A 26,280-nucleotide genomic window follows, 5' to 3' on the forward strand; every position below is an offset into this window, starting at 1 on the left:
ACCAACCGTCACGACTGTTAAATGGAACCTTTTCTGCCCCCGGACTATCAACCGTCGGTTCTGCCGTGAGTTACAAGTGCGACAAAGGCTTCGTTCTCGATGGGAAAGAGAATTCAACCTGTGTCGAGAACGGTCCTGGTAATGTCAAAGGGAAATGGGCAGACTCAACTCCCGTCTGTAGAGGTAAGACAAACTCAAAAGGAAAAGAAACCTGCACTCCTTGACTAATAGAGTCTTATTCAGCGTGTGCTACGAGTCAGTTCCGCCAGCAATATCCGTCTCTGCTAAATGGGCAAGTTGGTGCCCCGAAGGCCGCTGTTCTATGTTCATTATAGGGGGGTTATCAGTTGGTAAAAGAAAATCGTTTTGCACAAGGATGGTCCTACAACGAAGACTGCAATTCTAGGATCAGCAGTCACTTATCAGTTCGTCAAAGGGCTTCGTTTTGGAAGTAAGAGCTGGCCAAGGACGGTCATGGTAATGTGAAAGAGACATTGGCACACCCGATGTCTCTGTGCGCAGGCCGTCGGGACAAGGAACTCTCCTTGCCTTGTTAGAAAAAATGTTCATATGCAAAGCGCGTGCTGTCTTTTAATCAGAACTGTACATGACTCAAATGGAATTAACCTTGTTAGGTGTTTTGCCTTTTCTTCTTCTTTCCAGCAATAACCTGCGACACGCCGTCCCTAACAAATGGACAAGTGTCTGTCCCGAAAACTGCACATCTAGGTTCAGCAGTTAGCTACCAGTGTAACACAGGTTACGTTCTAGAAGGGAAAGGAAATTCGACCTGTGTCGAGGATGGTCCTGATAATGTTAAAGGGAGCTGGGCTGACCCGACGCCTGCATGCACAGGTAAGACGTACATTTCATACAAAAAGAAGTTCTTCCTATGTTTTTGTCCTGATAAGAACTTCATTTGATACATGACTCAAATCATCTTCACCTGGCTAGCAATGGATTTTTGTGTTCTTTTCCAGCAATAACCTGCGACACACCGTCCCTGACAAATGGACAAGTGTCTTTCCCGAAGCCTGCAGTTCTAGGTTCAGCAGTCAGCTACCTGTGTGACACAGGCTACGTTCTCGAAGGAAAAGGGAATTCCTCATGCATCCAAAACGGATCTCATGATGTTAAGGGGAAATTGGCTGACCTGACACCCGTGTGCATAGGTAAGACAATTTCATACAAAGAGAAGGTCATTTTATGTTTTTCTTCTAATAAGAAATCTGTTTTATACATGACTCAAAGCATCTTCACCTGGCTAGCTAACTATCATTTTTCCTGTTCCTTTCCGGCAATGCTTGTGACATTTATTCCGTAAAAACGAACAAATTTCTGTCCTGAAACCAAAACCTCTAGGCTCATCGATCAGTCAGTTACAAATTTAACGTGACACAGGTTAGTTCTCCCTGTGTTGATGGTAGTTTTGATGATTCAAAAGGATAATGGCCGGGGCAGCTCTGTCACCACAATAAACAGTGTGAACAGGTAAAAAAAAATCCGGCATTGCAGAGGATGTTTCCTATATCTATTTACCATGTTTTCATGGAGAGTTAGGTTCTCCTTCAAAAAGGAATTTTGTATTGAGCTCAGACAAATATCTTCGCCTGAAGTGTATGTTACTTCTTCTAAGAGAGAAAAGCGCATTGCAAGGCGGGAAATTCATTGACGCCAATGAATTCTTTTGACGTTGTAAATTTCCCCATGTTTGGCCCTGATCATTATCAATACTCATACATGTATGATTCTTACTTGATGGACAAGTATTAGCGGGTGAACTTAGTACCCATGGCACGACAGTGATCTTTAGATGCGATGAAAACTTCATTCTCGAAGGGAAGACAAATTCTACGTGTGTTCAAGCAAATCCAAACAGCGCCAAAGGAAAATGGTCCCAGCCAACGCCTGTTTGCAAAAGTAGGTTCAGCAGTAGTTTGAAGTAATTTTGAGATAGTCCTTGATATTGTATAGTATTGGTCTTTCTTTCGAGCTATTACCTGTGAACCTCCTGTCATATCAAACGGACATGTATCAGTCACCAAACCAGCCGTGTATGGGTCAACTGCAACCTATCGTTGTAACAACGGCTTTGTTCTGGATGGGAAAGGAAGCTCCCAGTGCAATCGAAATGGAACTGACAATGTTTATGGGAAGTGGACTAACCAGTCGCCTGTGTGCAAAGGTAAAGTTCCTCCAGATTGGAGCTTTCCTCATTTCCTTTCTACATTTCCCCCATGTTTGGATTTGATCATTATCATTATCAATACAATCCCGTACTTCGATTCATTTTCAAGCTATAAGTTGCGACACACCATTGTTGCTGAATGGACAAGTCATAGCGGGTGGTCAAAGAACCAATGCCACGACCGTGATCTTTAGATGCGACAAAGGCTTCATTCTCGAAGGGAAGACAAATTCTACTTGCGTTCATGAAGATCCAAACAGCGCCAAGGGAAAGTGGTCAGAGCCAACGCCTGTTTGCAAAGGTAAGTCCAATGCCTACCGCACACGACTGGCCAATTGCTTTCCCACCCGTATTTAAACATTAAAATTGTGGTTGTTTGTAGTTATTTAGAGATGGTCCTTGATAATGTTTTTGTTTTTTTTTTCATTTCTAGCTATTACCTGTGAACCTCCTGTCATATCAAACGGATATGTATCAGTCACCAAACCAGTCGTGTATGGGTCAACTGTAACCTATCATTGTAACCAAGGCTTTGTTCTGGATGGGGAAGGGAGCTCAAGGTGTGCTCAAAATGGAACTGACAGCGTTTATGGGAAATGGACTGACCAGTTGCCTGTGTGTAAAGGTAATGTTCCTCCAGAGAGAAAGCTTTCCTCATTTCCTTTCTACATTTCCCCCATGTTTTGCCTTGATCATTATCATTATCGATACAATCCCGTACTTTGATTCATTTTCAAGCTATAAGGTACGACACACAATTGTTACTGAATGGAAAGTTAACTACAGATGCGACGTAGGTTTCATTCTCGAGGAAAGACAAATTCTACGTGTGTTCATGAAAATCCAAACAGCGACAAAGGAAATTGTTCAGAGCCAATGCCTGTTTGCAAAAGTAAGTTCAACGTTACAGCACACGAATGGCCAATTTCCTTCCCACCTGTATTTAAACATTTAAATTGTTGTGGTTTGAAGTTATTTTGAGATGGTCCTTGAAAATGTGTTGTTCTTTTTTTCATTTCTAGCTATAACCTGTGAACCTCCCGTCATATCAAACGGACATGTATCAGTCACCAAAACAACCGTGTATGGGTCAACTGTAACCTATCATTGTAACCCAGGCTTTGTTCTTGATGGGAAAGAAAGCTCAAAGTGTACTCAAAATGGAACTGACAATGTTTATGGGAAATGGACTGACCAGTTGCCTGTGTGCAAAGGTAAAGTTCCTCCAGGTTGGAGCTTCCTTCATTTCCTTTCTAAATTTTTCTCATATTTGGCCTTTATCATTATCATTATCGATACAATCCCGTACTTTGATTTATTTTCCTGCTATAGGTTGCGACACACCATTGTTACTGAATGGACAAGTAATAGCGGGTGGGCTAAGTACCCATGGCACGACAGTGATCTTTAGATGCGATGAAGGCTTCATTCTCGAAGGGAAGATAAATTCTGCGTGTGTTCACGTAGATCCAAACAGCGTCAAAGGAAAATGGCCAGAGCCAACGCCTGATTAACGCAATCGATTGGCCAATTTCCATCCCGCCCATATTAAAACATTTTTGTTTTGGATTGAAGTAATTTTGAGTTGATCTTTGTTGATGTATTGCATTGGTTTTTCTTTTCTAGCTATTACCTGTGAACCTCCTGTCATATCCAACGGACACGCATCAGTCACCAAACCAGCCGTGTATGGGTCAACTGTAACCTATCATTGTAACCAAGGCTTTGTTCTCGATGGGAAAGGAAACTCCAAGTGTATTCAAAACGGAACTGACAGCGTTTATGGGAAATGGAATGACCAGTCCCCTGTGTGCAAAGGTAAAGTTCCTGCAGGTTGGAGCTTGCTTCATTTCCTTTCTGCATTTCCACCATGTTTGGCCTTCATCATTATCATTATCGATACAATCCCGTACTTTGATTCCTTGTCGAGCCATAAGTTGCGACACACCATTCTTACTGAATGGAGAGGTAACATCGGTTGGGCTCAGTACCCATGGCACGACAGTGAGCTATAGATGCGACGTAGGTTTCATTCTCGATGGAAAGACCAATTCTACGTGTGTTTATGAAGATCCAAACAGCGCCAAGGCAAATTGGTCAGAGCCAACGCCTGTTTGCAAAAGTAAGTTCAACGTTACAGCACACGATTGGCCAATTTCCTCTCCACCCGTATATAAACATTTAAATTATTGTGGTTTGAAGTTATTTTGAGATGGTCCTTGATAATGTGTTATATATATTTTTTCATTTCTAGCTATAACCTGTGAACCTCCTGTCATATCAAACGGACATGTATCAGTCACCAAACCAGCCGTGTATGGGTCAACTGTAACCTATCATTGTAACCAAGGCTTTGTTCTCGATGGGAAAGGAAGCTCCTTGTGTAGTCAAAATGGAACCGACAATGTTTACGGGAAATGGACTGACCAGTCGCCTGTGTGTAAAGGTGAAGTTCCTCCAGATTGGAGCTTTCCTCATTTCTTTTCTACATTTCCCCCATGTTTTGCCTTGATCATTATCATTATCGATACAATCCCGTACTTTGATTCCTTTTCGAGCCATAAGTTGCGACACACCATTCTTACTGAATGGAGAGGTAACATCGGTCGGGCTAAGTACCCATGGCACGACAGTAAACTATAGATGCGACGTAGGTTTCATTCTCGAGGGAAAGACAAATTTTACGTGTGTTCATAAAAATCCAAACAGCGACAAAGGAAATTGGTCAGAGCCAACGCCTGTTTGCAAAAGTAAGTTCAACGTTACAGCACACGATTGGCTAATTTTCTTCCCACCTGTATTTGAACATTTAAATTGTTGTGGTTTGAAGTTATTTTGAGATGGTCCTTGAAAATGTGTTGTTTTTCTTCATTTCTAGCTATTACCTGTGAACCTCCCGTCATATCAAACGGACATGTATCAGTCACCAAACCAGCCGTGTATGGGTCAACTGTAACCTATCATTGTAACCCAGGCTTTGTTCTTGATGGGAAAGAAAGCTCAAAGTGTACTCAAAATGGAACTGACAATGTTTATGGGAAATGGACTGACCAGTTGCCTGTGTGCAAAGGTAAATTTCCTCCAGGTTGGAGCTTTCTTCATTTCCTTTCTAAATTTTTCTCATATTTGGCCTTTATCATTATCATTATCGATACAATCCGGTACCTTGATTGCTTTTCGATCCATAAGTTGCGACACACCATTGTTACTGAATGGACAAGTAATAGCGGGTTGGCTAAGTACCCATAGCTCGACAATGATCTTTAGATGCAACGAAGGCTTTTTCTCGATGGAAAGCAAACTCTACTTGTGTTTACGAAGATTCAAACAGCGCCAAGGGAAAGTGGTCAGAGCCAATGCCTGTTTGCAAAGGTAAGTCCAATGCCTACCGCACACGATTGGCCAATTTCCTTCCCATGTACCCATAATCAACATTTAATATGTTTGTGGTTTGAATTAATTTTGAGATGGTCATTAATGCTGTGTTTTATTCTTCTTTTTCTTGTCCAGCTATTACCTGTGAACCTCCTGTCATATCAAACGGACATGCATCAGTCAACAAACCAGCCGTGTATGGGTCAACTGTAACCTATCGTTGTAACCAAGGCTTTGTTCTGGATGGGAAAGGGAGCTCAAAGTGTAGTCAAAACGGAATTGACAATGTTTTTGGGAAATGGTCTGATCAGTTGCCCGTGTGTAAAGGTAAAGTTCCTCCAGATTGGAGCTTTCCTCATGTCTTTTTTATATTTCCCAAATTTTTGGCCTTGATCATTATCATTGTCGATACAATCCAGTACTTTGATTTCTTTTGCAGCCATAAATTGTGACACACCATTGTTACTGAATGGACAAGTAATAGCGGGTGGTCAAAGTACCCATGGCACGACAGTGATCTTTAGGTGCAACGAAGGCTTCATTCTCGAAGGAAAGACAAATCATACGTGTGTTCATGAAGATCCAAACAGCGCCAAGGGAAAGTGGTCAGAGCCAACGCCTGTTTGCAAAGGTAAGTCCAATGCCTACCGCACACGATTGGCCAATTTCCTTCCCATGCACCCATAATATATATTTATGTTTATTCCTCCTATAAGAAGACATTACAAATAATCAAACAATAATAATCAAAACAGGAAACAAAATAAAAAAGAATTGGAAAATATCTAAATACATATTTACAATGATCTTCTTTGAAATTGGACTGATGGGATAAGTCGGTTAGCGTTTGCTGGCTAAACTTTGCCTATGCACATGAATTGGTTAATCAGGTTTAAGCGATCCCAAATTTCAGCCGCAGTTTTTATAATTTTCATATGATGTTCGAAGTCCAAGTGATCTATTTGCATTCCTAGTACAACATTCGTGAAACTGTCATCATCTAACTGCCAGAGGGCAGCACTTACATTTGCCTCACATTCATTTGTTATCTTGTTCCAAAACATCTCTCGTTGCCTTGCAAGCGCAACACATTCGCCGATAAGATGTAAAGGAGGATCGTCTACATTTGTATCACACAATTTGCATTTCGTTTTTCCTGTTCTGAAGACACGAATTGTCATAATTCTCGCCAGCGAGGCGTATTTTGACTTATTTAGGGGATCATTCTTAGCCGCCAGCCATAAAAGGGACGGGTTATCAAACGTTCTCTCTATTTTGAAAATCATTTCGTCCCTGAATTCATTCATAAAGCAAATGTTCTCACAGTCTGCAATAAGTTTATTCACAGTTCTCTTCCAAATAGGTTTCGCTGGAAATGAATCAGCGGCCAATTTTGAGGTGATCTTTGTTAATGTTTTGTATTGGTCTTTCTTTCCAAGCTATTACCTGTGAACCTCCTGTCATATCAAACGGACATGCTTCAGTCACCAAAACCAGCCGTGTATGGGTCAACTGTAACCTATCGTTGTAACCAAGGCTTTGTTCTGGATGGAAAAGAAAGCTCCAGGTGTATTCAAAATGGAACTGACAATGTTTATGGGAAATGGACTGACCAGACGCCTGTGTGTAAAGGTAAAGTTCCTCCAGAGAGAAAGCTTTCCTCATTTCCTTTCTACATTTCCCCCATTTTTGGCCTTGATCATCATCATTATCGATACAATCCCGTACATTGATTCTTTTTCCAGCCATAAGTTGCGACACACCATTGTTACTGAATGGACAAGTAATAGCGGATGGTCAAAGTACCAATGGCACGACAGTGATCTTTAGGTGCAACGAAGGCTTCATGCTCGAAGGAAAGACGAATTCTACGTGTGTTCATGAAGATCCAAACAGCGCCAAGGGAAAGTGGTCAGAGCCAACGCCTGTTTGCAAAGGTAAGTCCAATGCCTACCGCACACGATTGGCCAATTTCCTTCCCATGCACCCATAATAAACATTTAAATTGTTTGTGGTATGAAGAAATTTTGAGATGGTCCTTAATGTTGTGTTTTATTCTTCTTTTTCTTGTCTAGCTATTACCTGTGAACCTCCTGTCATATCAAACGGACATGTATCAGTCACCAAACCAGCCGTGTATGGATCAACTGTAACCTATCATTGTAACCAAGGCTTTGTTCTCGATGGGAAAGGAAGCTCCAAGTGTAGTCAAAATGGAACTGACAATGTTTATGGAAAATGGACTGACCAGTCGCCTGTGTGTAAAGGTAAAGTACCTCCAGAGAAAAAACTTTCCTCATTTCCTTTCTACATTTCCCCCATTTTTGGCCTCGATCCATATCATTATCGATACAATCCCGTATTTTGATTCTTTATTCAGCGATAAGTTGCGACACACCATTGCTACTGAATGGACAAGTAATAGCGGATGGGCTAAGTACCCATGGCACGACAGTGATCTTTAGATGCGACGAAGGCTTTATTCTTAAAGGAAAGACAAATTCTATGTGTGTTCATGAAGATCCAAACAGCACAAAAGGAACGTGGTCAGAGCCAACGCCTGTTTGCAAAGGTAAGCCCAATGCCTACTGCTCACGATTGGCCAATTGCCTTCCCATGCACCCATAGTGAACATGTTGTGGTTTGAAGGAGTTTCGAGATGGTCCTTAATGTTGTGTTGTATTCTTCTTTTCTTTTCTAGCTATTACCTGTGAACCCCCTGTCATATCAAACGGACATGTATCAGTCATCAAAGCAGCCGTGTATGGGTCAACTGTAACCTATCATTGTAACCAAGGCTTTGTTCTGGATGGGAAAGGGAGCTCAAAGTGTAGTCAAAGCGGAACTGACAATGTTTATGGGAAATGGACTGACCAGACGCCTGTGTGTAAAGGTAATGTTCTTCCAGAGAGAAAGCTTTCCTCATTTCTTCTTTACATTTCCCCCATGTTTTGCCTTGATCATTATCATTATCGATACAATCCCGTACTTTGATTCATTTTCCAGCCATAAGTTGCGACACACCATTTTTACTGAATGGACAAGTAATAGCGGGTGGGCGAAGTACCCATGACACGACAGTGATCTTTAGATGCGACGAAGGCTTCTTTATCGATGGAAAGACAAATTCTACATGCGTTCATGAAGATCCAAACAGCGCCAAGGGAAAGTGGTCAGAGCCAACGCCTGTTTGCAAAGGTAAGTCCAATACTTATTGAACACGATTAGCATATTTGCGAGGGCAGTTGAAGTTGTGGTAACATTTTCTTGCGTCTCCCTATGGAAGTGGTCATATCAGCAAAATATTTGTTCATGTTAATGTTAATATTTTACAGCAACAACATGTGAGCCGCTGGTAACTAGTGCGCACATTCGTTGCAAGATGAGCAAGCGGCTTGGGACCAACATGAAACAGTTGACGCTTAATAGTTCTTGTGTGACTTAAATGAGATCGAAGCACAATGTTATTAAATTCATTCAGCTCAGTTTTTCGTAGGCAGTAACTAAACGGTCATGGTCACATATTTTTTACGACCAAGCGACATATTCACTCATACAATGTCCGCGATTAAGAGTACGTTTGACCCTTATAGCTCTGATTGTGGACTGCGGAGAGGACGTCGAAAAATACCAAAGGCCTTGGGGGTCGGGGACTTTGCTTTTGTGTTTATGGGCCAACATGTGAGTATGGACCAAGCACATTGCCCTCACAAAAGAAATATACTTTGAAGCCACGATCTATAATGCCTATAAAACATTCGCTTCTATTCTACTCTCAAGGAATTACCTGTGACCAACCCGTTCTACAGCATGGTAAAGCATCCACTGGTTCCTTACAATATAATTCAACAGTAACATACAGCTGCGAGGAGAACTATTCTCTTACTGGGAAGGCAACGTCCACTTGCGTCCAGGAGAATAAGACTAGCATCAAGGGTGTGTGGGCAGATCCAATACCGATTTGCACAGGTGAGAACCTTTTGGCAATTTCCGATATAAGTTTTCTTCGTCTCCTAAGTCGTGGTTTGTTGGTGTATCTAACATGTCTTCTGTTGGTTATCTGAAATAAGCAAGGCGCAGCACAGTAAATAGAAACTTAAGCGCGATCTTAATTGGCGTGTAGAGCATTTCTACGTGTTTACACGCGTCAGTAGCTCTGTCCAAATCATATTCAATGCATCATTTACTTATTAGGAATATATCAAATTTAATTTCAAATTTTGATTTTGAACGAACTAAGTTGACCTCAATCTGCAAGACTTTCTGAAGCACGGTAATACTAGTGTAATCACATATTTCATTACAAGTCTTCTGCTTTAATAATCACTATCGGGAGAGCTCGCGGCCATTCACAGAATATGGCAGTGTTCAGTAAAACTTAAGTCGAGTATTAGTAAAAGAGCGACAACTTCCATTGGTTTTGCCCTATACGTACATGCTTATGCCTTCTTTGATTTAATCCTTACAAAATGCGATTTGATTGACCAAAAAATCCAAGGTCAACTCGATTTGATTTGATTCACAGAAATTGGATTGGAGTCACCTTCGTCGACATTGAATTACGTGCATGGAGACGTGGGAGGACGAACAAATACGCGTGATGAATCAGGTAAGTTGGGATCGTCAACAAAAATTAAGAATGAGTAATTAAAGACTTCACTGAGCAATTGAACGGAAACTATTGCGTATTATACACAATTACTAACCCTGTCACTTGTTACATCATCAGTAACTTGTGCTTGCCTTTCTCAAATGCTGACACAAATGAGGTAAAATGCGAATTTCGAGTTCCTTATACACAGTGCGATTTGAAGGTTTCCGCATCGGTCGAATATAAAGTAATGCAAAATGAGGAAAAGCTAGGTTTTTCATTGTGTGTTCCTTTCACAATTCCCGAGCGTGCAAATAGAGAATATTTCTGCTAACTCGGTCATGACCACATTTGCCCTTGCTGCGTGCATGTATACGGTGACCATTTCTAAACCTCTCTATTAAATTTGTTTACATGAGGTTTTTTTACACATAAATAATTTAAAACCTCTCTCTTGGTGTCTTCTTTGTTATCTCTATTTTCAGTATCAGCAATGAACATCGGAATTGGTATTGGCTGCGCGACAGTTGTTCTCGTCTTGGTAATCATTGGTATTATTTTGGCAATTAAAAACAAAAGGTACGTCATTCCCATTTTACAATACAATGCATGCAATACTGACACGATAGATTCGGAAAGAGCCAACCGGATTATTGTGGTTTTTACATGTCGGTGCCAAGTTCAGCTTGACTGGAGTCTGAGGTTTTCCATTCTATCTGAACTTCCCTCAAAAATCCCTCAAATCGTTTCTCAATCAGCCATGTCCTTAGCGAGTGCTTAAACGAAATGATACTGTCTGCCATCCTTATATGGGTCGGCAGCTGGTTCCAAACCAAAGAAATGGACCACTCGCCAAAAAGGTTCTGTCCCAAATGAAGTCTTCGTGCGCTTTGGTTGCAACTTGAAGCAAACGAAAGCGGTTGACCTTGAACGACGAACAAATTCGGCGAGGGGAAGCTGTTGGAAACCATGCCGACCAATGAACACCCCTATTAGCATAGGTAGCAAAACTTTGAAAACCATACGAGTCATATCCGGCAGCCAGTGGAGTTACCGGATGACTAGCGTAATATGATCGATCGTACTTGTGCGTTCTTCTCTCAAATCTCGCAGCCCAAATTTTGAATACGCTGGATAGGTTCGATATTCCACTCCTGCTGACACCCAAAACAATGCCTAATGCCTTTCGTTCAACTCATACCGGTTTCAATCTTGCTTCCAGGATGGCGAAGATGTAAGTGCTCGTGCGATCACACCCTACAACAAACCTGGAGGCGGGAAATGCCGGGTCGACTTTTATAGAAAGTCAAATGCAAACAATAAATGACGTTTCCTTGACATTTTTTTTATTGCATATTATGTTGGCTGGGGATATCAGGCAAGCAGCTTGCCGAACTAGCATCATTTTTGTTCTGTTTGGAGAGCCGCTTGCCGAACAGCATTGAAAATCAACCCAGTTTTGCCAGCCCGGCTTGCCAAACATTACAAAATTCTTCCCTGTTTGGCGAGCTGGAGACTTCACAACATGGCCAATCAGCGCAGTGAACAGATATCATATTGGAATTAATAGGCGCATAATTTACAATCGCTCTCGCTCTAAATTCACTTTTGAATATTTAAAATAAGTCCTTATGTAAAATTGTCCACAAGAGTTTATTGAGAATTAAAATGTGATTAACTGATAAGTGTAGCAAATACATTGCAAATTCCTTCGCTATACATCCAGTAGTGTTGTTTACCGCGTTGCCATGAATGATAATACGGATATGATAATGAGCTCCTTGCAGGCTAATGTATGAATGAGTTCAGCTCTCCATATTGGTCAAAAGAGTCGCTGTATGGGAAGCCGGGTTTGCCGAATAATCAATTCCTGTTATGTTTCGACCCTCAGTCTCAAGGAAAGGGTATCAAACATCACTTTAGATTAAATAATAATAATAATAAAAAAATAGGTATTGGATCAGGATCGTACAAGGGTGAAAGAACAATTTAGTTGGTGTGTACTACTCATCACCTCCGGTATTGTATGGGTGAGTTAAGCTGTTAGAAAATGAAAGAGTGCCGATCAGGGAGATCTGATCATATCAGGACAGTGGCAAGAAGCCACCAATGAAAAAGTGAAAAATGTGATAATAGTGTAAAAGTCTATTAAGAAGTTTGCCTGCTTTAAGTTCGGCCTTCAGCCCTAATGACTTGTTTCGATGAGAATCCCAGGTTATTTCAGACGTCTTTCATAAAACGTCAGGTCAAATCTCAATTCTTCCATTCTGTCAAATATTGTAGCTAAAATGTTTGCACCTGTGAAGTGGACCACGTATCTTGCAGTTTTTCCAATAATAATACAAATGTGGCAATTTTTATTTTCGCGAATCAAGGTTATTCGCAAAATTCGACAGTTTTCAGTATTCATTTGATCAGAAAATTTGTAGTCCAGCTTCATCGTCGACCATCTTTGCCTATCGGAGCCGGTTTGCTGAACTTTCTTATACAGCGTGAATAGCACATTATGCTATCTCCACATTAGCGATTAACGCGGTGTTTTGCAACAAGAGGCTCGATTTCCTCAGACATTGGTCTAAAGCCAGATATTCAAATGTATCGGTCTTGGAATGAAACCACACAGTGCCGGCGGACAGGGCATGCATCGTGGTGTTAAACGATAAGATAGTTCTTTTCTTGTCAAACAATCCATACATGTTAATTTTGTTTGTCTTGTCTGATATTTTCCAGTCGAGAAAGCCCACCACATGAAACACTCGAAGAAGAGCCCCCTGCCAAATCCAAAGAAAGGGTCTTCCAGAATCCACTTTACAATATAGAGGAATGGAACGAAGGACAAAACGAAACAAGGGGCAGTTCTGATGAGACGTTCCGCCTAGATTTTGTTTGAGGAAAGTACACAACATCAAATTATTCAGGAGATTTATAGCTGTGTTTCAGTTGGTGATAATCGATTTACGTCACGCCAGTTTTCGACGTCACAGGACTTGGTCAGTGGCAAAAATCCTTTGTACATTTTTAGAGACATAATTTATTTCTCAGAGGAGTTAAACCCGTTCTTCTGAAGGCATCACAATGAGATTTTCACAGATAGATAATAAAAAACAGAATAACTGGCGAAAAATATCTTCATTTAGTGCATTCTAACATTGATATTTTCTGGTAACGTACATGGGGACGAAAAATACAGACGAGGTACGCGACGTTGCCGATGTTCACCACTGACTGACACTGAAGGTATCGTGTGAAACAAAATTGATCAAATTTCAGAAAACGTCTTGAATTAGGCATGTTAGGAAGTCCATGTAGGGGATGAACTTATTAATAACAGATTTGATGGCACAACATTGATTGTCATGTTAATTGGTCAAATTTCAAAATAACATTTAATTAATCGATAGTTGTTTGATTGTTCTTGCACCTTGGCCTTTTTATATAGTCACCCAATTACTATAAATACATTAATTAGCTTTATCAGATATTTCTATCATGATATTTTCTCTATATCTTCTGGCAAATAACTTGACTGTATTATTGTTTTGGGCTTTTCAAGTTATGAAATGAGAATGTGGACAGGCTTTGTTATCAAGTGAAAATATTAAAATCTAAGTTAAATATTTTTCTTTTCTTCTTTTTCATCATCTCAGGTGTCTTTTCTTCGTTTCCACCTCCTCCTCCGTTCCTTATCTATATCATAATACTATTAGGCGGCTCGATAAAGTGCCATTTGGGGGTAGTGTTTCGTCTCGAAATTTTGCACGTTTGCAGGTGACATGTTATCCTGATGCAACGTTATGTTTATTTTCGGAAATTTACTTCAGCGGAGCAGTAATGAGGGATTTTTAATCGGACACTCTCAATTCTCAAGCCAAGCCATTGCTGTTTATATGCAGGGGATTAATCAATTACCTGCACTCCCTGTGGGGTGACTAACACTACCTGTTGAACAGCTGGCTGTAGGGGGATGATTGGAACAGCCTTTACCTGTTGACCTGCTGAACCAAGGTTAATGTTATTTTCAATCCACGATTGCAGGTCACCTGATCTTTGAGATTTCGCGGGGAAAGAAATTGTAAACAAACGTATGTGTCCAGTTCAAATGTAAACAAAAATGTATTTTTGGTACTTTTGGTTGCTTGACTTGGGTTTGCCCGCAGTAAGGAGCTGGGGTCAAATTGGTGGGCTATTGTCTATGTGTGCTGTGTTAGCCAGAGCTAGCCCTTGATTATGAAGGGATTTTCAAATGAAGGTTACCATGGTCTGTTTATGTGCTCACCACAGCTTTCAATACTTGATGCAAGAGGCACTCTGAACTTGGCATGGCCTTAACAAGGAGCTGCTCACGGTGCTGAACATCAAGCTTGCCTGTCGAGTAAGGATCGAGTAAGTGCCTTGCCCGAGACCTTGCTACATGTAGGAGGAGCACGCATTTTAAAGTTATAGTAGTGACTGATAGTGCAATTGGTTCGAGCCATTTGGAGGCCGACATTAGATTTTCATTGCAATTCAATCTATTCAAGGTAGAGGCCATTTGAACCTGCCTACGCTACGGGTACAATGCTAGTACCAAATATTACACTTTTTCCGCTGCCAGTACCTCAAATCAGCTAAGGCCCACGCCAGAATCCATCACACATTTCAGGGTATCAAAAACTGCCTGCAGTAAAATGCTTAAGTGCAATATCCAGATTTGCTGCAACTGAATAATCACAAATGTAATAACTCCCGAGTGTTTATCAAGATAGCCCGATGGTCTATTTTTAAAAAGAGATCCTCGAATGCCGTAGGTTTAAGTTCGGTGGGGACCCAGAAAAAAACCCATTTCACTTTTCATTGCAGTGTCCGCGGGAAATGTCGTTCCAAAAATCACACCAGATGCCGTTTTTGAGAGTCTTTGTCTTCACCATTAACTCTTTCGCGTCCGCTCCCGGGCATGGCCGGGTTGCGTTCCCAACAGTTGACGGCCGCTCCCGGCCATGTCCGGGACCCTATCTTCCCCGATTCAAATGCTTGTAGAGCCTACTATGTGTACCCTCACCGAAAAGCAGTGTGATATCAGTCAGGATTCAGTCAGGACTTGCAGTGTTACCTCACATTTTTATGGCAGTGTTGAAATCAGTGGAAAGCAGTCATAGGGAGTGTTTTTCAGTCACACGTTACCAAAGCATACAGTTATACAGCATTCAAAAATAGAGGTTAGGGAGTCATAAGCAGTGGTAAGACAGTCAAAATCAGTGGTAAGGCAGTCAATGAAGACGATGAAGACGATCAGATGGATTATCAAAGTGCAAGCCCTAAACCTCTGATTCTCTGATGCAGGAGATGCTGTGAGGCTGGAGGCAAGATACTCTGAGCATTGGCCTGAAGATCTTCCTTTTCAGGATACTACACCTGGGGTGAAGAGACGGAGGAAGTTGCGGGGGGGTGGGGGGGGGGGGGGGGATACAACAAAAGCTTGTCTTCTATATTGTTCTTTGAATGTTTCCTCCCAAAATTTAATGTTTTCAGTGATAAATAACTAAAGGTAAACCATTTTGATTCATTTCAAAACCGTTCATAATCATTGCAAAATTTGAAAAAAATTCGACCCTGTCACTCAGTTACTATAAATATTTTGCCTACAAGGGGTTAATCTTTTGACCTGAAACACTACATGCTGTTAGCTTATGTTCTGATCATCATTTCCTGAAAGTTTCAAAGCTGTATTGAGTGAAATAAACTTTCTAAACGTTTTGAAGTGAAAAAATAGCATCGCAAAGCGAGCATAACCCCTCAGCCTATTAAGGTTGAAGGTGAGATAATGGTGAAGTTGGCTTAGTGGAGTGGCTAGTCTGCATATGGAAATTAAAATTGTGGAAACCTATTTTGAGGATGTGAGCGTGGCGGCCATATTGAATTTCGAATCGCGCTGATTTTCGAAAGGAACCTTCCCCTTACAAAACTGCATTAGGCCTACACTCACTAAAAATTGATTCCATCCTCCAAGCCGTTCTCCTCGAAATTGACGGAAACCGATTTCAAGCACGTTGCCCTGGTGACCATATTGAGAATCAGAACGAGCCTGTTTTCGAAAGGAACCTCGCTCTAGTCACCCCCAACGTACATACCAAAAATGAATTTGATCGGACAAACGGTTCGCCTCGAAATTGACGGAAACCGATTTCAAGCAAGCCGCCCTAGTGGCCATATTGATAATCGGAACGCACCCGATTTCGAAAGGAGCCTCGCTCTAGTCACCCTCAACGTACATACCAAAAATGAATTTAATCAGACGGTTCTCCTCGAAATTGACGGAAACCGATTTCAAGCACGCCGCCCTGTGAGCATATTGACAATCAGAACGAGCTGGTTTCAAAAGGAACCTTCCTCTAGTCATCCCCAACGCACATACCAAAAAAAATCATGATTTTAGCTAGCATAATTCCTGAGATATAGCCAAAAGTAGTTTTTGCGCATAAAGCGCCCCCTTGGGCCAAGTGTAGGTCGAAAACCGTCAAAACTGCCAAAAGGCACAATGGTACCATAACACTTCAAACCACCAAGAGATGAAATGCCCAGCATTTATGGTTACGGATATATGCTCCGGAAACCACTGATGATCAATTTACGCTACTTGACCCCTGTGACCTTGAAAAGTAGATCAAATCAAAAACCCGGGTATTATGTGATGTAGTCTCATGAGTACTGTCCTCAGTAAAAATATCATGATTCTAGCTAGCATAATTCATGAGATATAGCCAAAAGTAGTTTTTTTGCATGAAGCGCCCCCTGGGGCCAAGTGTAGGTCGAAAACCGTCAAAACTGCCAAAAGGCACAATGGTACCATAACACTTCAAACCACCAAGAGATGAAATGGCCAGCATTTATGGTTACGGATATATGCTCCGGAAACCACTGATGGTCAATTTACGCTACTTGACCCCTGTGACCTTGAAAAGTAGATCAAATCAAAAACCCGGGTATTATGTGATGTAGCCTCATGAGTACTGTCCTCAGTAAAAATATCATGATTCTAGCTAGCATAATTCATGAGATATAGCCAAAAGTAGTTTTTTGCATGAAGCGCCCCCTGGGGCCAAGTGTAGGTCGAAAACCGTCAAAACTGCCAAAAGGCACAATGGTACCATAAGACCTTCAAACCACCCAGAGATGAAATGGCCAGCATTTATGGTTACGGATATATGCTCCGGAAACCACTGATGGTCAATTTACGCTACTTGACCCCTGTGACCTTGAAAAGTAGGTCAAATCAAAAACCCGGGTATTATGTGATGTAGTCTCATGAGTACTGTCTTCAGTAAAAATATCATGATTCTAGATAGCATAATTCATGAGATATAGCCAAAAGTAGTTTTTTGCATGAAGCGCCCCCTGGGGCCAAGTGTAGGTCGAAAACCGTCAAAACTGCCAAAAGGCACAATGGTACCATAAGACCTTCAAACCACCCAGAGATGAAATGGCCAGCATTTATGGTTACGGATATATGCTCCGGAAACGAGATCAACGGACAGACGGACAGACGGACAGACCCTCAGACAGACGGCGAACGCCTCTACAATACCCCTCTAGCCTTTATGGGCTGAGGGGTAAAAAAGGAGAATTTTCCTTTTTGCACCGAATGACCCCAGATTTTAGACCCCAAGGGGTTAAAATTTTTGAAAACTTTGACTATGTTCATGTAGCTAAAGGTCTTGCCATTAGTTTGTAAAAGTTTCACCTTCATATTCCAAGCAATAAAAGTTCTATGATTTTTTTAGCAAAAAATGTCATTTTCTGCATTCTTCCAAAAAAGTATGCGGCCAGAGACTACGGTACACTATAAAAGTATGTGGACGCGAAAGGGTTAAGGAATAAAATCAATTAAACAATACTTGGTCAATCACACGAAATATATCTTTCCTATTCGCCTGTCCGTGGAAGAGATTGGACAGAAGGGACGAACATTGGGACGACAACACCAACTTTCTTTTCGAGTTGAAACCTTAGCTAGAAACTATTAAATAGAAAAGGAAAGTAGGAAAGATTCCCTTCGATTGATATCGTCTGCCAGAAATATCACCGAATGGGCACAAGCTATTTCTGAAATGATAGACATATCACGAGTTTTTATTGAACAATCTTTGTTATCAAGGATTTGTTTCAAAGGCCACCCGTATCGGCCAAGAAGGGGTGCAAATTCCATAGACGTCGCCACAAGACAATTGCGAAATTGGTTCATGCTATTACGCACTCCATATCCGAGAATTTTATGGACCTTCATTGTCACAGACCTGCTGTTGAAAGAAGGAACATTGTCAATTTCTTTCTTGTGCGAGAAACAAAATGAGACAGGTTTTCTATCTGATCACTGTTTGGAATGCTATTTTTTCAAACATCGTAGCAGGTATGTAAAATTAGGTTATCCTTTAGAAACACATTCTTATCGTTTGTTTCTAGCCTCAAATCAGCCAACAGCGACAGAAAACGTCTGACTTTGGCTGAAATTGGCTCGCTTTCGTGGGATGTTTGGTCCCATACCCAGAACCCACTGATAACTAGTGCATGTCCTGAATTTAGTTGCTTGCTGGACTTGGGACAACGTGTGTCAATATTTTGCAATGTCATTATGGGCTTCGGATATTCCCATAATAAATGCATTTGCAAACCGCGCATCAGTAGCACTCAGGGTCAGCCATTCTATACTCGACTGTCCTTCATTCGGTTGCCGTGTACAACCTGTGGTAGTTTCTTTTAATTCAAGTTCCGCAATCGGAAGTTGACATCAGAAAATCTCGAAGGTGTTTTCCTCCTTGACGTTTTGAAGCGAAAGACCAGGCAGAAAGTGGGTGTTACAAGGACATTCTAACGTTGCTGAAAAGTATGTAACGAAACCACTCGAACGAAGTGCCAAGTAGACCGGTAGTGTGACAACCACAATACCAAAACTGCTACACGGCGAACAGCCAGCGCTGAAAGCACCGCAAGATATTTAGCTCCTACTAAAAATGCCCTGAGAGCCCACACGTATAAATAGTTTCTTAACGTTTATGAAATAGAGGTTACACAAGAGCTTACCCAGCACACGCCTACTCAAAGTTGATTATTCGAACCGCGACATGGTACGTTTGCAAATGTATGATTGATGTTTCACGGTATACAAACGATAGTAGCGATGCTAACTGCTATAATACACTTCCGATTAAGCTAAATAGTCGGCAAGTAGGTAAAATTGATAATTTCAAGCTTATCCCTATTAGTGATTATTACGCAGTTCTGACGCCATCTCTTTGTGGCATATGGAAGAACATTTCGCACAAACCACTATCTGCTCTCAAAAAAGTTTTGTCGATTTGGATATGCACTATACTCAAATCCACGCTATGGGCTATACCAGTTGGGCGCTATAAGTGTATGGGATATACTACATTGAGCTTATGAGCAATTCCACCGGCCTTTTTGCTAATTAAGTGCTCCAAGAGGGACGAATACAGCATTCGCTCAAATGATTCGCATATTGCTTCGTAATTTATTCTAAAGAGGAGGGTAATGTCCCGATTTTACGATTAACTGTCTCCATAACAGGGCCCTTTGCATCAAATGAAACCGACGACTCCGTAATCACAATTCATGAAGTATGGTAGGAACTGTATAGTAGAACGAACCCCTTCGGATCCGAGCAAAAATAGGACATTTATATCAAAGGTTATACTTTCTTTGTCCCCAAGGCGGTAATTAAAAAGGGACAAACATTTTTAATCATGCATTTTCTGTGGGCTTAAACCAGCTGTTGTCCGCATATTCCAAAACTCTTTTTCACATACGTGACATATGTATTTTCAAATTTTCCGAGCGTGACCCTTAGAAAAATTTAGCCCCCTCCCCTCCCGCCCATCGCTATGTGGTTATTGGTTCCTAGGTGTCTATATATCAAATTTGAAAAGTCTAGGACAATTAATGACGAAACGTGCTACCTTCGCCAACATTTTATAGCTTGACCTCTGTGACCTTCAAAAGTAGCTAAAATCTAAAGCCCGTATTATGTCATGAAGTCTCATCAGAAGTATTGACAGTAAAAATGTGCATGTTCTAGCTATCAGCATTCATGAGATATTGACAAAATAAGGTTTTCAAAGATGGCCGCCGGGAGTTCAGAAAGTAGGTCAAATGGCGATTAAAAACCCGTTTCACTTTTCATGGCAGTGTCCGCGGACAATATCGTTCCAAAAATCACACCACATGCCGTTTTTGAGAGTGGTTGTCTTCACCTTTAAGGACTAAAATCAATTAAGCAATACTTGGTCAATTACACGTAATATATATCTTTCCTATTGCCTGTCCCTGAAATTGGACAGAAGCCCAGTCTTGGGACAAAAACACCAGACACTCATTTTCGTTTTCTACACCAAGAGTTGAAATCTTAACTAGAAACTAATAGAATTCGAAAGATATCCGCTGCCAAAGATGTCACCCAATTGGCACAAGCTATTTCTGAAATAATAGACACATCACGAGTTTTTATTGAACAATTCTTTGTTATCAACCACATCGGCAAAGAAGAGGGGGGGGGGGGGGTTGATATACATCACCACATGACAATTGCGAAATTAGTTCATGCTATTGCGCACTCCCGCTCGAGTGTTTTATGGACTTTAATTGTCACAGACCTACCGAAAGTGCGCACATTGTTAATTTCTTACCAGTTGCGTGAGAAACAAAATGAGACAGATATTTTATCTGATATTTTTTTCTGAATGATATTTTTTTAAACTTCGTAGCAAGTAAGTTAAATAAAGTATATCTTGTTGTTTGTTTTCTAGTCTACATGATCAGTACCTTTATGTCCATGACATGTTTCAGCTGATAAAGACAAATGATGTCCCACTGACAACTAGAAACAAACAAAGCCGTAGTAGAGCAGTGACTACATGTATATCTAGACGCTCCAACGCGATAAAAATTGGTCTGTAGAGTATTTCTACGTGAATACGCACAATTGCACTGCTAAAATTCATAATCAATACATAAATTACACATCTGTAAAGTCGCAAATTCTTTTTCAAATTTCAGTTTCAACTGGGGGGGGGGGGGGGGGGGGGGGTGTGCGAGGGTGGAATGTTGTGAAATTGCCGAAATTGGGCCTTAGTCGGGGCCAGGAGGGTGAAAATCGTCCTAAATTTGGATTACCCAGGTACCTGCGTTTATACCCTTTCAAACTCCTATTACTCATGCCCGGGCAGAACCTTGCATTTAGGGTAATATGATAAAACATAAAACAAGTAGGACGGCCCTTTCATATTTATCATCAGATGAAAATAATCGTAATCAAAATGGGTATAATCTGTCATTTTTAGAACAACCGACGCTTTGCCTGATGTCATTTACCTACTGTTATCAAAGGTCACTGCCTATGGCCGTGAAAGAGGCGACAATTTGAACGGCATGTCTCAAACCGTCTATAGACCAAGACTCCTTTGAAGTATACGTGTATATTTATTAATTATTTCATTTTGTTTTTGCGCCCTTGATCCGTGCAAGTCAATTCTTAAACTCTTGTCGAAACTAAGACACACGAGTTGTGCGAGGAACAAAATGAGACAGTTTCTCCATTTGATTATTTTCTGGAGTGTTCTTTTTCTGATATCTTAGCAGGTAGGTAAACTTGAAACATTTGTCGTTCGATTCCGTGCTTACTCGATTTTGTTTCAGGCGAGCAGCAGTTCTTGCGGAATACGCGATTCTTTGCCTTTAATCACATCACCATGTCCTCCCCGCTGTAGGGAGGTTTCGCAGAGCTAGAGTCCGAAACCCAAACGCGAACGCCGATCTCTTTGTTCGATCTCCTGATCACGATGCCGAACAAAAGGGTAGGCGATCGCGTTGGCGTTTTGGGGATTTGCGAAAACTCTCTAGTAAAAATCCTACCCGAAGTTCGGCACTGTTTCGCCAGCCCTACGACTCGTGAAGTATGAACTACTAACTACAAAGGTCTGTCCTGTCAAATCTGTGCTACAAAGGGGGGGGGATAGCCCCCCCCCCCCCTTTGTAGGGGGATTTTCAAAACTCCTCCCTATGTTAATTTTATGATGATTTTTTTCGACAGTCTACTTTTTTCTGATACACCCTGTATAGTCTACATGAATAGATTCCATCAACACATTGCACAAAAAAGGAGAAATTCAAAATCTGACTGAATTATCACGCTTTTTCCGATGTTGACTCCAATTTGAACCGATGTAGATCATTTCCATGTGAAACGATGCACCAGTGAGGTCTGTGACGTCATGGTGCGGATATTGATTTTTCCGACGTCACGGTGATGGCGCGCGCTTGATTACGAGTCGTAATAGCGAGTTGACGTGAACTCGGATCTCGGCGTGCACTCACATGGCGGAAAGGTATTTCGCGACAGCAATTGCGCGTACTGAAAATAACGAATAACACGTTTTCTACCATCTAAGAGCTGAAAATATAGAAAAATTATCAAACACGTTCAGAAAAAATAGTTTACTGATGGACCAGAAGAAGAACAAACATACCTGCAGTAAAAAAGCCGCCCTTTCCTTTATCAAAGGAGTACCACTATATACACGCGCACTATCACAACTTGGATATACGTGTATATTTGTATATACACGCATGCTATAATGGTTATGCGCCGTGAAATCATCTTTTACAACTTTCATCAATAATTTACCGGGGTGGATATGTTTCATGTGATGCCGATTAGCCGCTAAGTTAAGTAGAGTTTACCTGACTTTGGAGAGTGTCAGTCTAGTGGTTTCTAGAATGCTACATTGTATAGAGGTGTACATGTAGTACATGTACCTGAATGCTGAAAGAAGAGACGGAGTTGAATGATTTATTCATTAGTTCTTGATGTTATTGATAGCTTCAAATATTCACCGAGACGATCGCGTCCATCTTGAAGACAAAGAAGCAAAGTCGTTCCTCGTTGGACACTCCCGCAGGTACCGGCGGACAGAGAAATTGTTTGTGGGTGATCTAAACGAAGAGTGTCATGAAGGCTGCACATATGAAGAGTGCAGGGAACATGGGCAAGGGCCCAAGGAAGTGGTAAGTGATCGTAAGTTAGAAAGTACTACAATCAAGACTAAATGAAGACAATACTACAGCATCTTAACTAGCACTAGGTTCCAAATTTTAAACAAAATTAAATACATGTAATCATTTTAGTCTCTCAGACAAAATGCTCTGTAACTCCTTTATCTTTAGGAGTTCAGAGCTGAATGTGTTATCATTTTGTTCGTCTTGGTATAATATTTTTACAATGAATCAATACCATTTAATATCTGAGTTCAGGAAACCCACGGCCACCCTTTTGAAAAAAAGACTTGAGTTTTTTAAATTTCTTAAGTTCCAAATTCTTAGTCTTTGTGAATTCTTGCTACAATGTATTTGTCTTCATAAAATGAGACAACTGGGTAAAGGACAGCGTAAGTAATATACATAATGTGGTAGTCTGCGATTAGGCCTGGTACTATAAGGGAATCACAATGATAACAAAACAAGCAAAGCTATTGGTTACTAAGATACAAAGGATGTTGTTATATGGGCGGAGATTAGTCCACACGTGGTGAAGTCAACCGTCCATGACATTACTCCGCGGCAACGAGACAGAAAATGTGCGTCGGGTTCAGCATTTGGATGAAGCGGCATGTAATCTTAACACGTATTTTAATAAATAACTAACTTTATTAAGAAAACGTATAATATATAAGAGAATTACAATAATAACTAAACAAGCGAAGCTATTGGTTACTAAGATACAAAGGGTGTTGTCATATGGGCGGAGATTAGTCCATATGTGGAGAAGTCAACCGTCCATGACAGGTACACTTCCGTATCGGAACAATTTATGCAAATAGTGTCACGGTACTGCATCTGAGTCACGCTGTTGCCTGGTGACGGAATATGAAACCCAAGAGCCCAGACATCATGTTTTAGCGCTAAACTTTAATACATGTACTGCATGACTCAGCATCCTGAACCTTAGACCAGCATTCGATCAGCACTAGAGTGACTCAACCACTCTCTTGATTACATCATAGGGAGTGGCCCGGAACTGGCCAACAGTGGTTCCACACGGTAGATGCTAAACACAATCACCTACAGTACCCGCCTCGTTTTGAAATGAACTGTTACACACAACCTCGTTTACCCAGGTGTCATTGCGCGCTCCTATGGTCACTTGAAATATACCACTGGTATTATGTTGAGCTAAAACATACATATATTTGATTGGTCAGCAAATAACGTTTGACATGCAAATGATATGTAATAATGTTGTTACACTTGGCATATTCATGACATATTGAATCGGCAAAAAGGACGACTCAGGGCGACTTATCAGTCCACATAACCATTTCCCCTGATGCGACCACAAATCAATTGACGGCATAATAGATCTTCATGGACAAGGATGATATATGAGCTAATGCTAATATAAAAAATTCATTGCCTCTACAAGAAAATGTCGTCATTTAGTCGGGCCATGCGGGCACTCCGAGGAAAACAGAACCGAAGAAGCACGTGTTACAATACCCAATCGCGCGAGCACTGTGAAGCAATTATTTTAAAATCCCTTTTGATAATTGATTTTTATATTCAAGTAAAAGGCTTCTTTATCTGTATACATCCTGAGATAATTGGTCAATTTTACAATTATTTGATCGGCTACAAACGGTTTTTGGTCATGTTGAAACAGTGCTGACACGTGGTGCCCGAATAGGCGGGTCATAGGTCAAACTTAGCCTACTACGTCACCCCTAGATTCTGGCGGTGAAGAGCGATATGATTGGATATGACGTAGACGAGTATACATGGTCTAGTGGTGCAGCCATTTTGAATGCTAATCAAGTAGACCCCGGATGTAGAGGTCGAGGATTATAAAAATAAAATTGTTTAGAATAAGGCCCCCGGTTTGCCGCCACTTCAGCGCCACCGGTGGGGCCTAATGGTATTAGGCTAGATCAGCACTCATAAGCAGTAACGTGTGCGAGATTTCGAAGACTCTATATATTATCATAGTATCGCAAATCTCAAAATTGAAAAAGGGCCATATTCTACGGCAACGCGGAAATTATCAGGACATTTAAAGATCCTATTTCGTCAAACATCAATGAAAATGGTCACAAATGATTTTGCCATTATAAAGGGTATCAAAAGAAACAAAAATCTCATGTAATCTTTCGAAAATTCAAAATCTCATATGTTTGAGATTTTGCGATATCAACAAAACGAAAACTTTTTTTTCGAACTTTCCTCACAAAAAGTCAGAGTATGATTCTGTTCCATTTCAAGATTAATAATTGCAGGATTTGAAAGAATCCAATCTTTGTCGTGATGTTTTGATATTTTCATGATATTTTACACGCAATGCCAATTTTTGTAACAAAGGAAAAAAATGGCATGCAACATTTATTGAATAAAGTAGTTTTGGTAAGAATTGTAGACCTATCCAATAGTTTTAGGTGTACGTAAACTTTCGGGCACGAATGTACAGCTGGGAGATGGGCGATTAATTTTTTTTATTTATTTATTCGTGTAAAATACATGTACAATATTTGATATAACATGACAAGACATTGGATTATGAACAAAATAAAACGTACATGCATTACACTGGTAACCATGTAGGTCGAGACCTATTATATGGCACCAGATAATATGGGTTGTGTCGTCGGGGTGCCGGCGACATGCGCACTAAGTGGGCCGACAGTTTGCACAACGGCAGAAAGTGACGAAAGTGCACATGTCGTCGACATCCAAACGATCCAACCTGTCAAAATAATAAACATTAAGGGACGATTTAAAATGCATTTTTTTCAAATTATGTAATTGGACCGGGAGGCTGTTCCACAGCTTCGGTGTCCTCACCCAGTATGAGGCACCGAACGTCTCCGAGTGGAATCTCGGCTGCGCCAGTCGTAAACCGTCGCCCCTTACAGCCGGGGTTATATAAAAACGTGCATTAAAATCCAGGACATTATAATAAGAATCGTGCATAAAAACTAGATCCTTGATTTCCCGACGGTACGACAGGGGCAGCAGAGACAACGCTCGCAGACGCTCCACATATGGCATATCAGGGCCTAAAATGTGACGAGTCACCCTCCGCTGGACACGC

General features: G+C 41.0%; 2 protein-coding genes across 2 annotated transcripts; both read left to right on the plus strand.

Annotated features, from left to right (window-relative positions):
* Window positions 1-2,432: 2,432 nt before the first annotated feature.
* LOC135485958 (sushi, von Willebrand factor type A, EGF and pentraxin domain-containing protein 1-like) lies at window positions 2,433-4,831 on the plus strand. Its single transcript, XM_064768389.1, has 5 exons — window positions 2,433-2,463; window positions 2,622-2,813; window positions 3,211-3,402; window positions 3,815-4,006; window positions 4,443-4,831. Exons 1-5 carry the CDS (start codon window positions 2,433-2,435, stop codon window positions 4,829-4,831), a joined length of 996 nt encoding a protein of 331 aa, XP_064624459.1.
* A 3,313-nt stretch (window positions 4,832-8,144) lies between these two features.
* LOC135485959 (C4b-binding protein alpha chain-like) lies at window positions 8,145-13,758 on the plus strand. The gene is made up of 7 exons (XM_064768390.1): window positions 8,145-8,190; window positions 8,265-8,456; window positions 8,570-8,761; window positions 9,344-9,532; window positions 10,089-10,172; window positions 10,640-10,733; window positions 12,885-13,758. Exons 1-7 carry the CDS (start codon window positions 8,145-8,147, stop codon window positions 13,042-13,044), a joined length of 957 nt encoding a protein of 318 aa, XP_064624460.1. The 3' UTR covers window positions 13,045-13,758.
* Window positions 13,759-26,280: the final 12,522 nt, after the last annotated feature.

This window comes from Lineus longissimus, chromosome 4 (assembly GCF_910592395.1).
Source record: "Lineus longissimus chromosome 4, tnLinLong1.2, whole genome shotgun sequence".
NCBI lineage: Eukaryota > Metazoa > Nemertea > Pilidiophora > Heteronemertea > Lineidae > Lineus > Lineus longissimus.

What these genes read in the sequence shown, in the direction of transcription:
- LOC135485959 (XM_064768390.1), top strand. Translation starts at nt 8,145, where the DNA reads ATGCCTACTGCTCACGATTGGCCAATTGCCTTCCCATGCACCCATA. An exon ending in TGCCTTCCCATGCACCCATA is followed by an intron (nt 8,191 to 8,264) that starts GTGAACATGTTG and finishes TTTCTTTTCTAG; the next exon opens with CTATTACCTGTGAACCCCCT. An exon ending in AAATACGCGTGATGAATCAG is followed by an intron (nt 10,173 to 10,639) that starts GTAAGTTGGGAT and finishes CTCTATTTTCAG; the next exon opens with TATCAGCAATGAACATCGGA.
- LOC135485958 (XM_064768389.1), top strand. Translation starts at nt 2,433, where the DNA reads ATGAAGATCCAAACAGCGCCAAGGGAAAGTG. An exon ending in AACAGCGCCAAGGGAAAGTG is followed by an intron (nt 2,464 to 2,621) that starts GTCAGAGCCAAC and finishes TTTCATTTCTAG; the next exon opens with CTATTACCTGTGAACCTCCT. An exon ending in CCAGTCCCCTGTGTGCAAAG is followed by an intron (nt 4,007 to 4,442) that starts GTAAAGTTCCTG and finishes TTTCATTTCTAG; the next exon opens with CTATAACCTGTGAACCTCCT.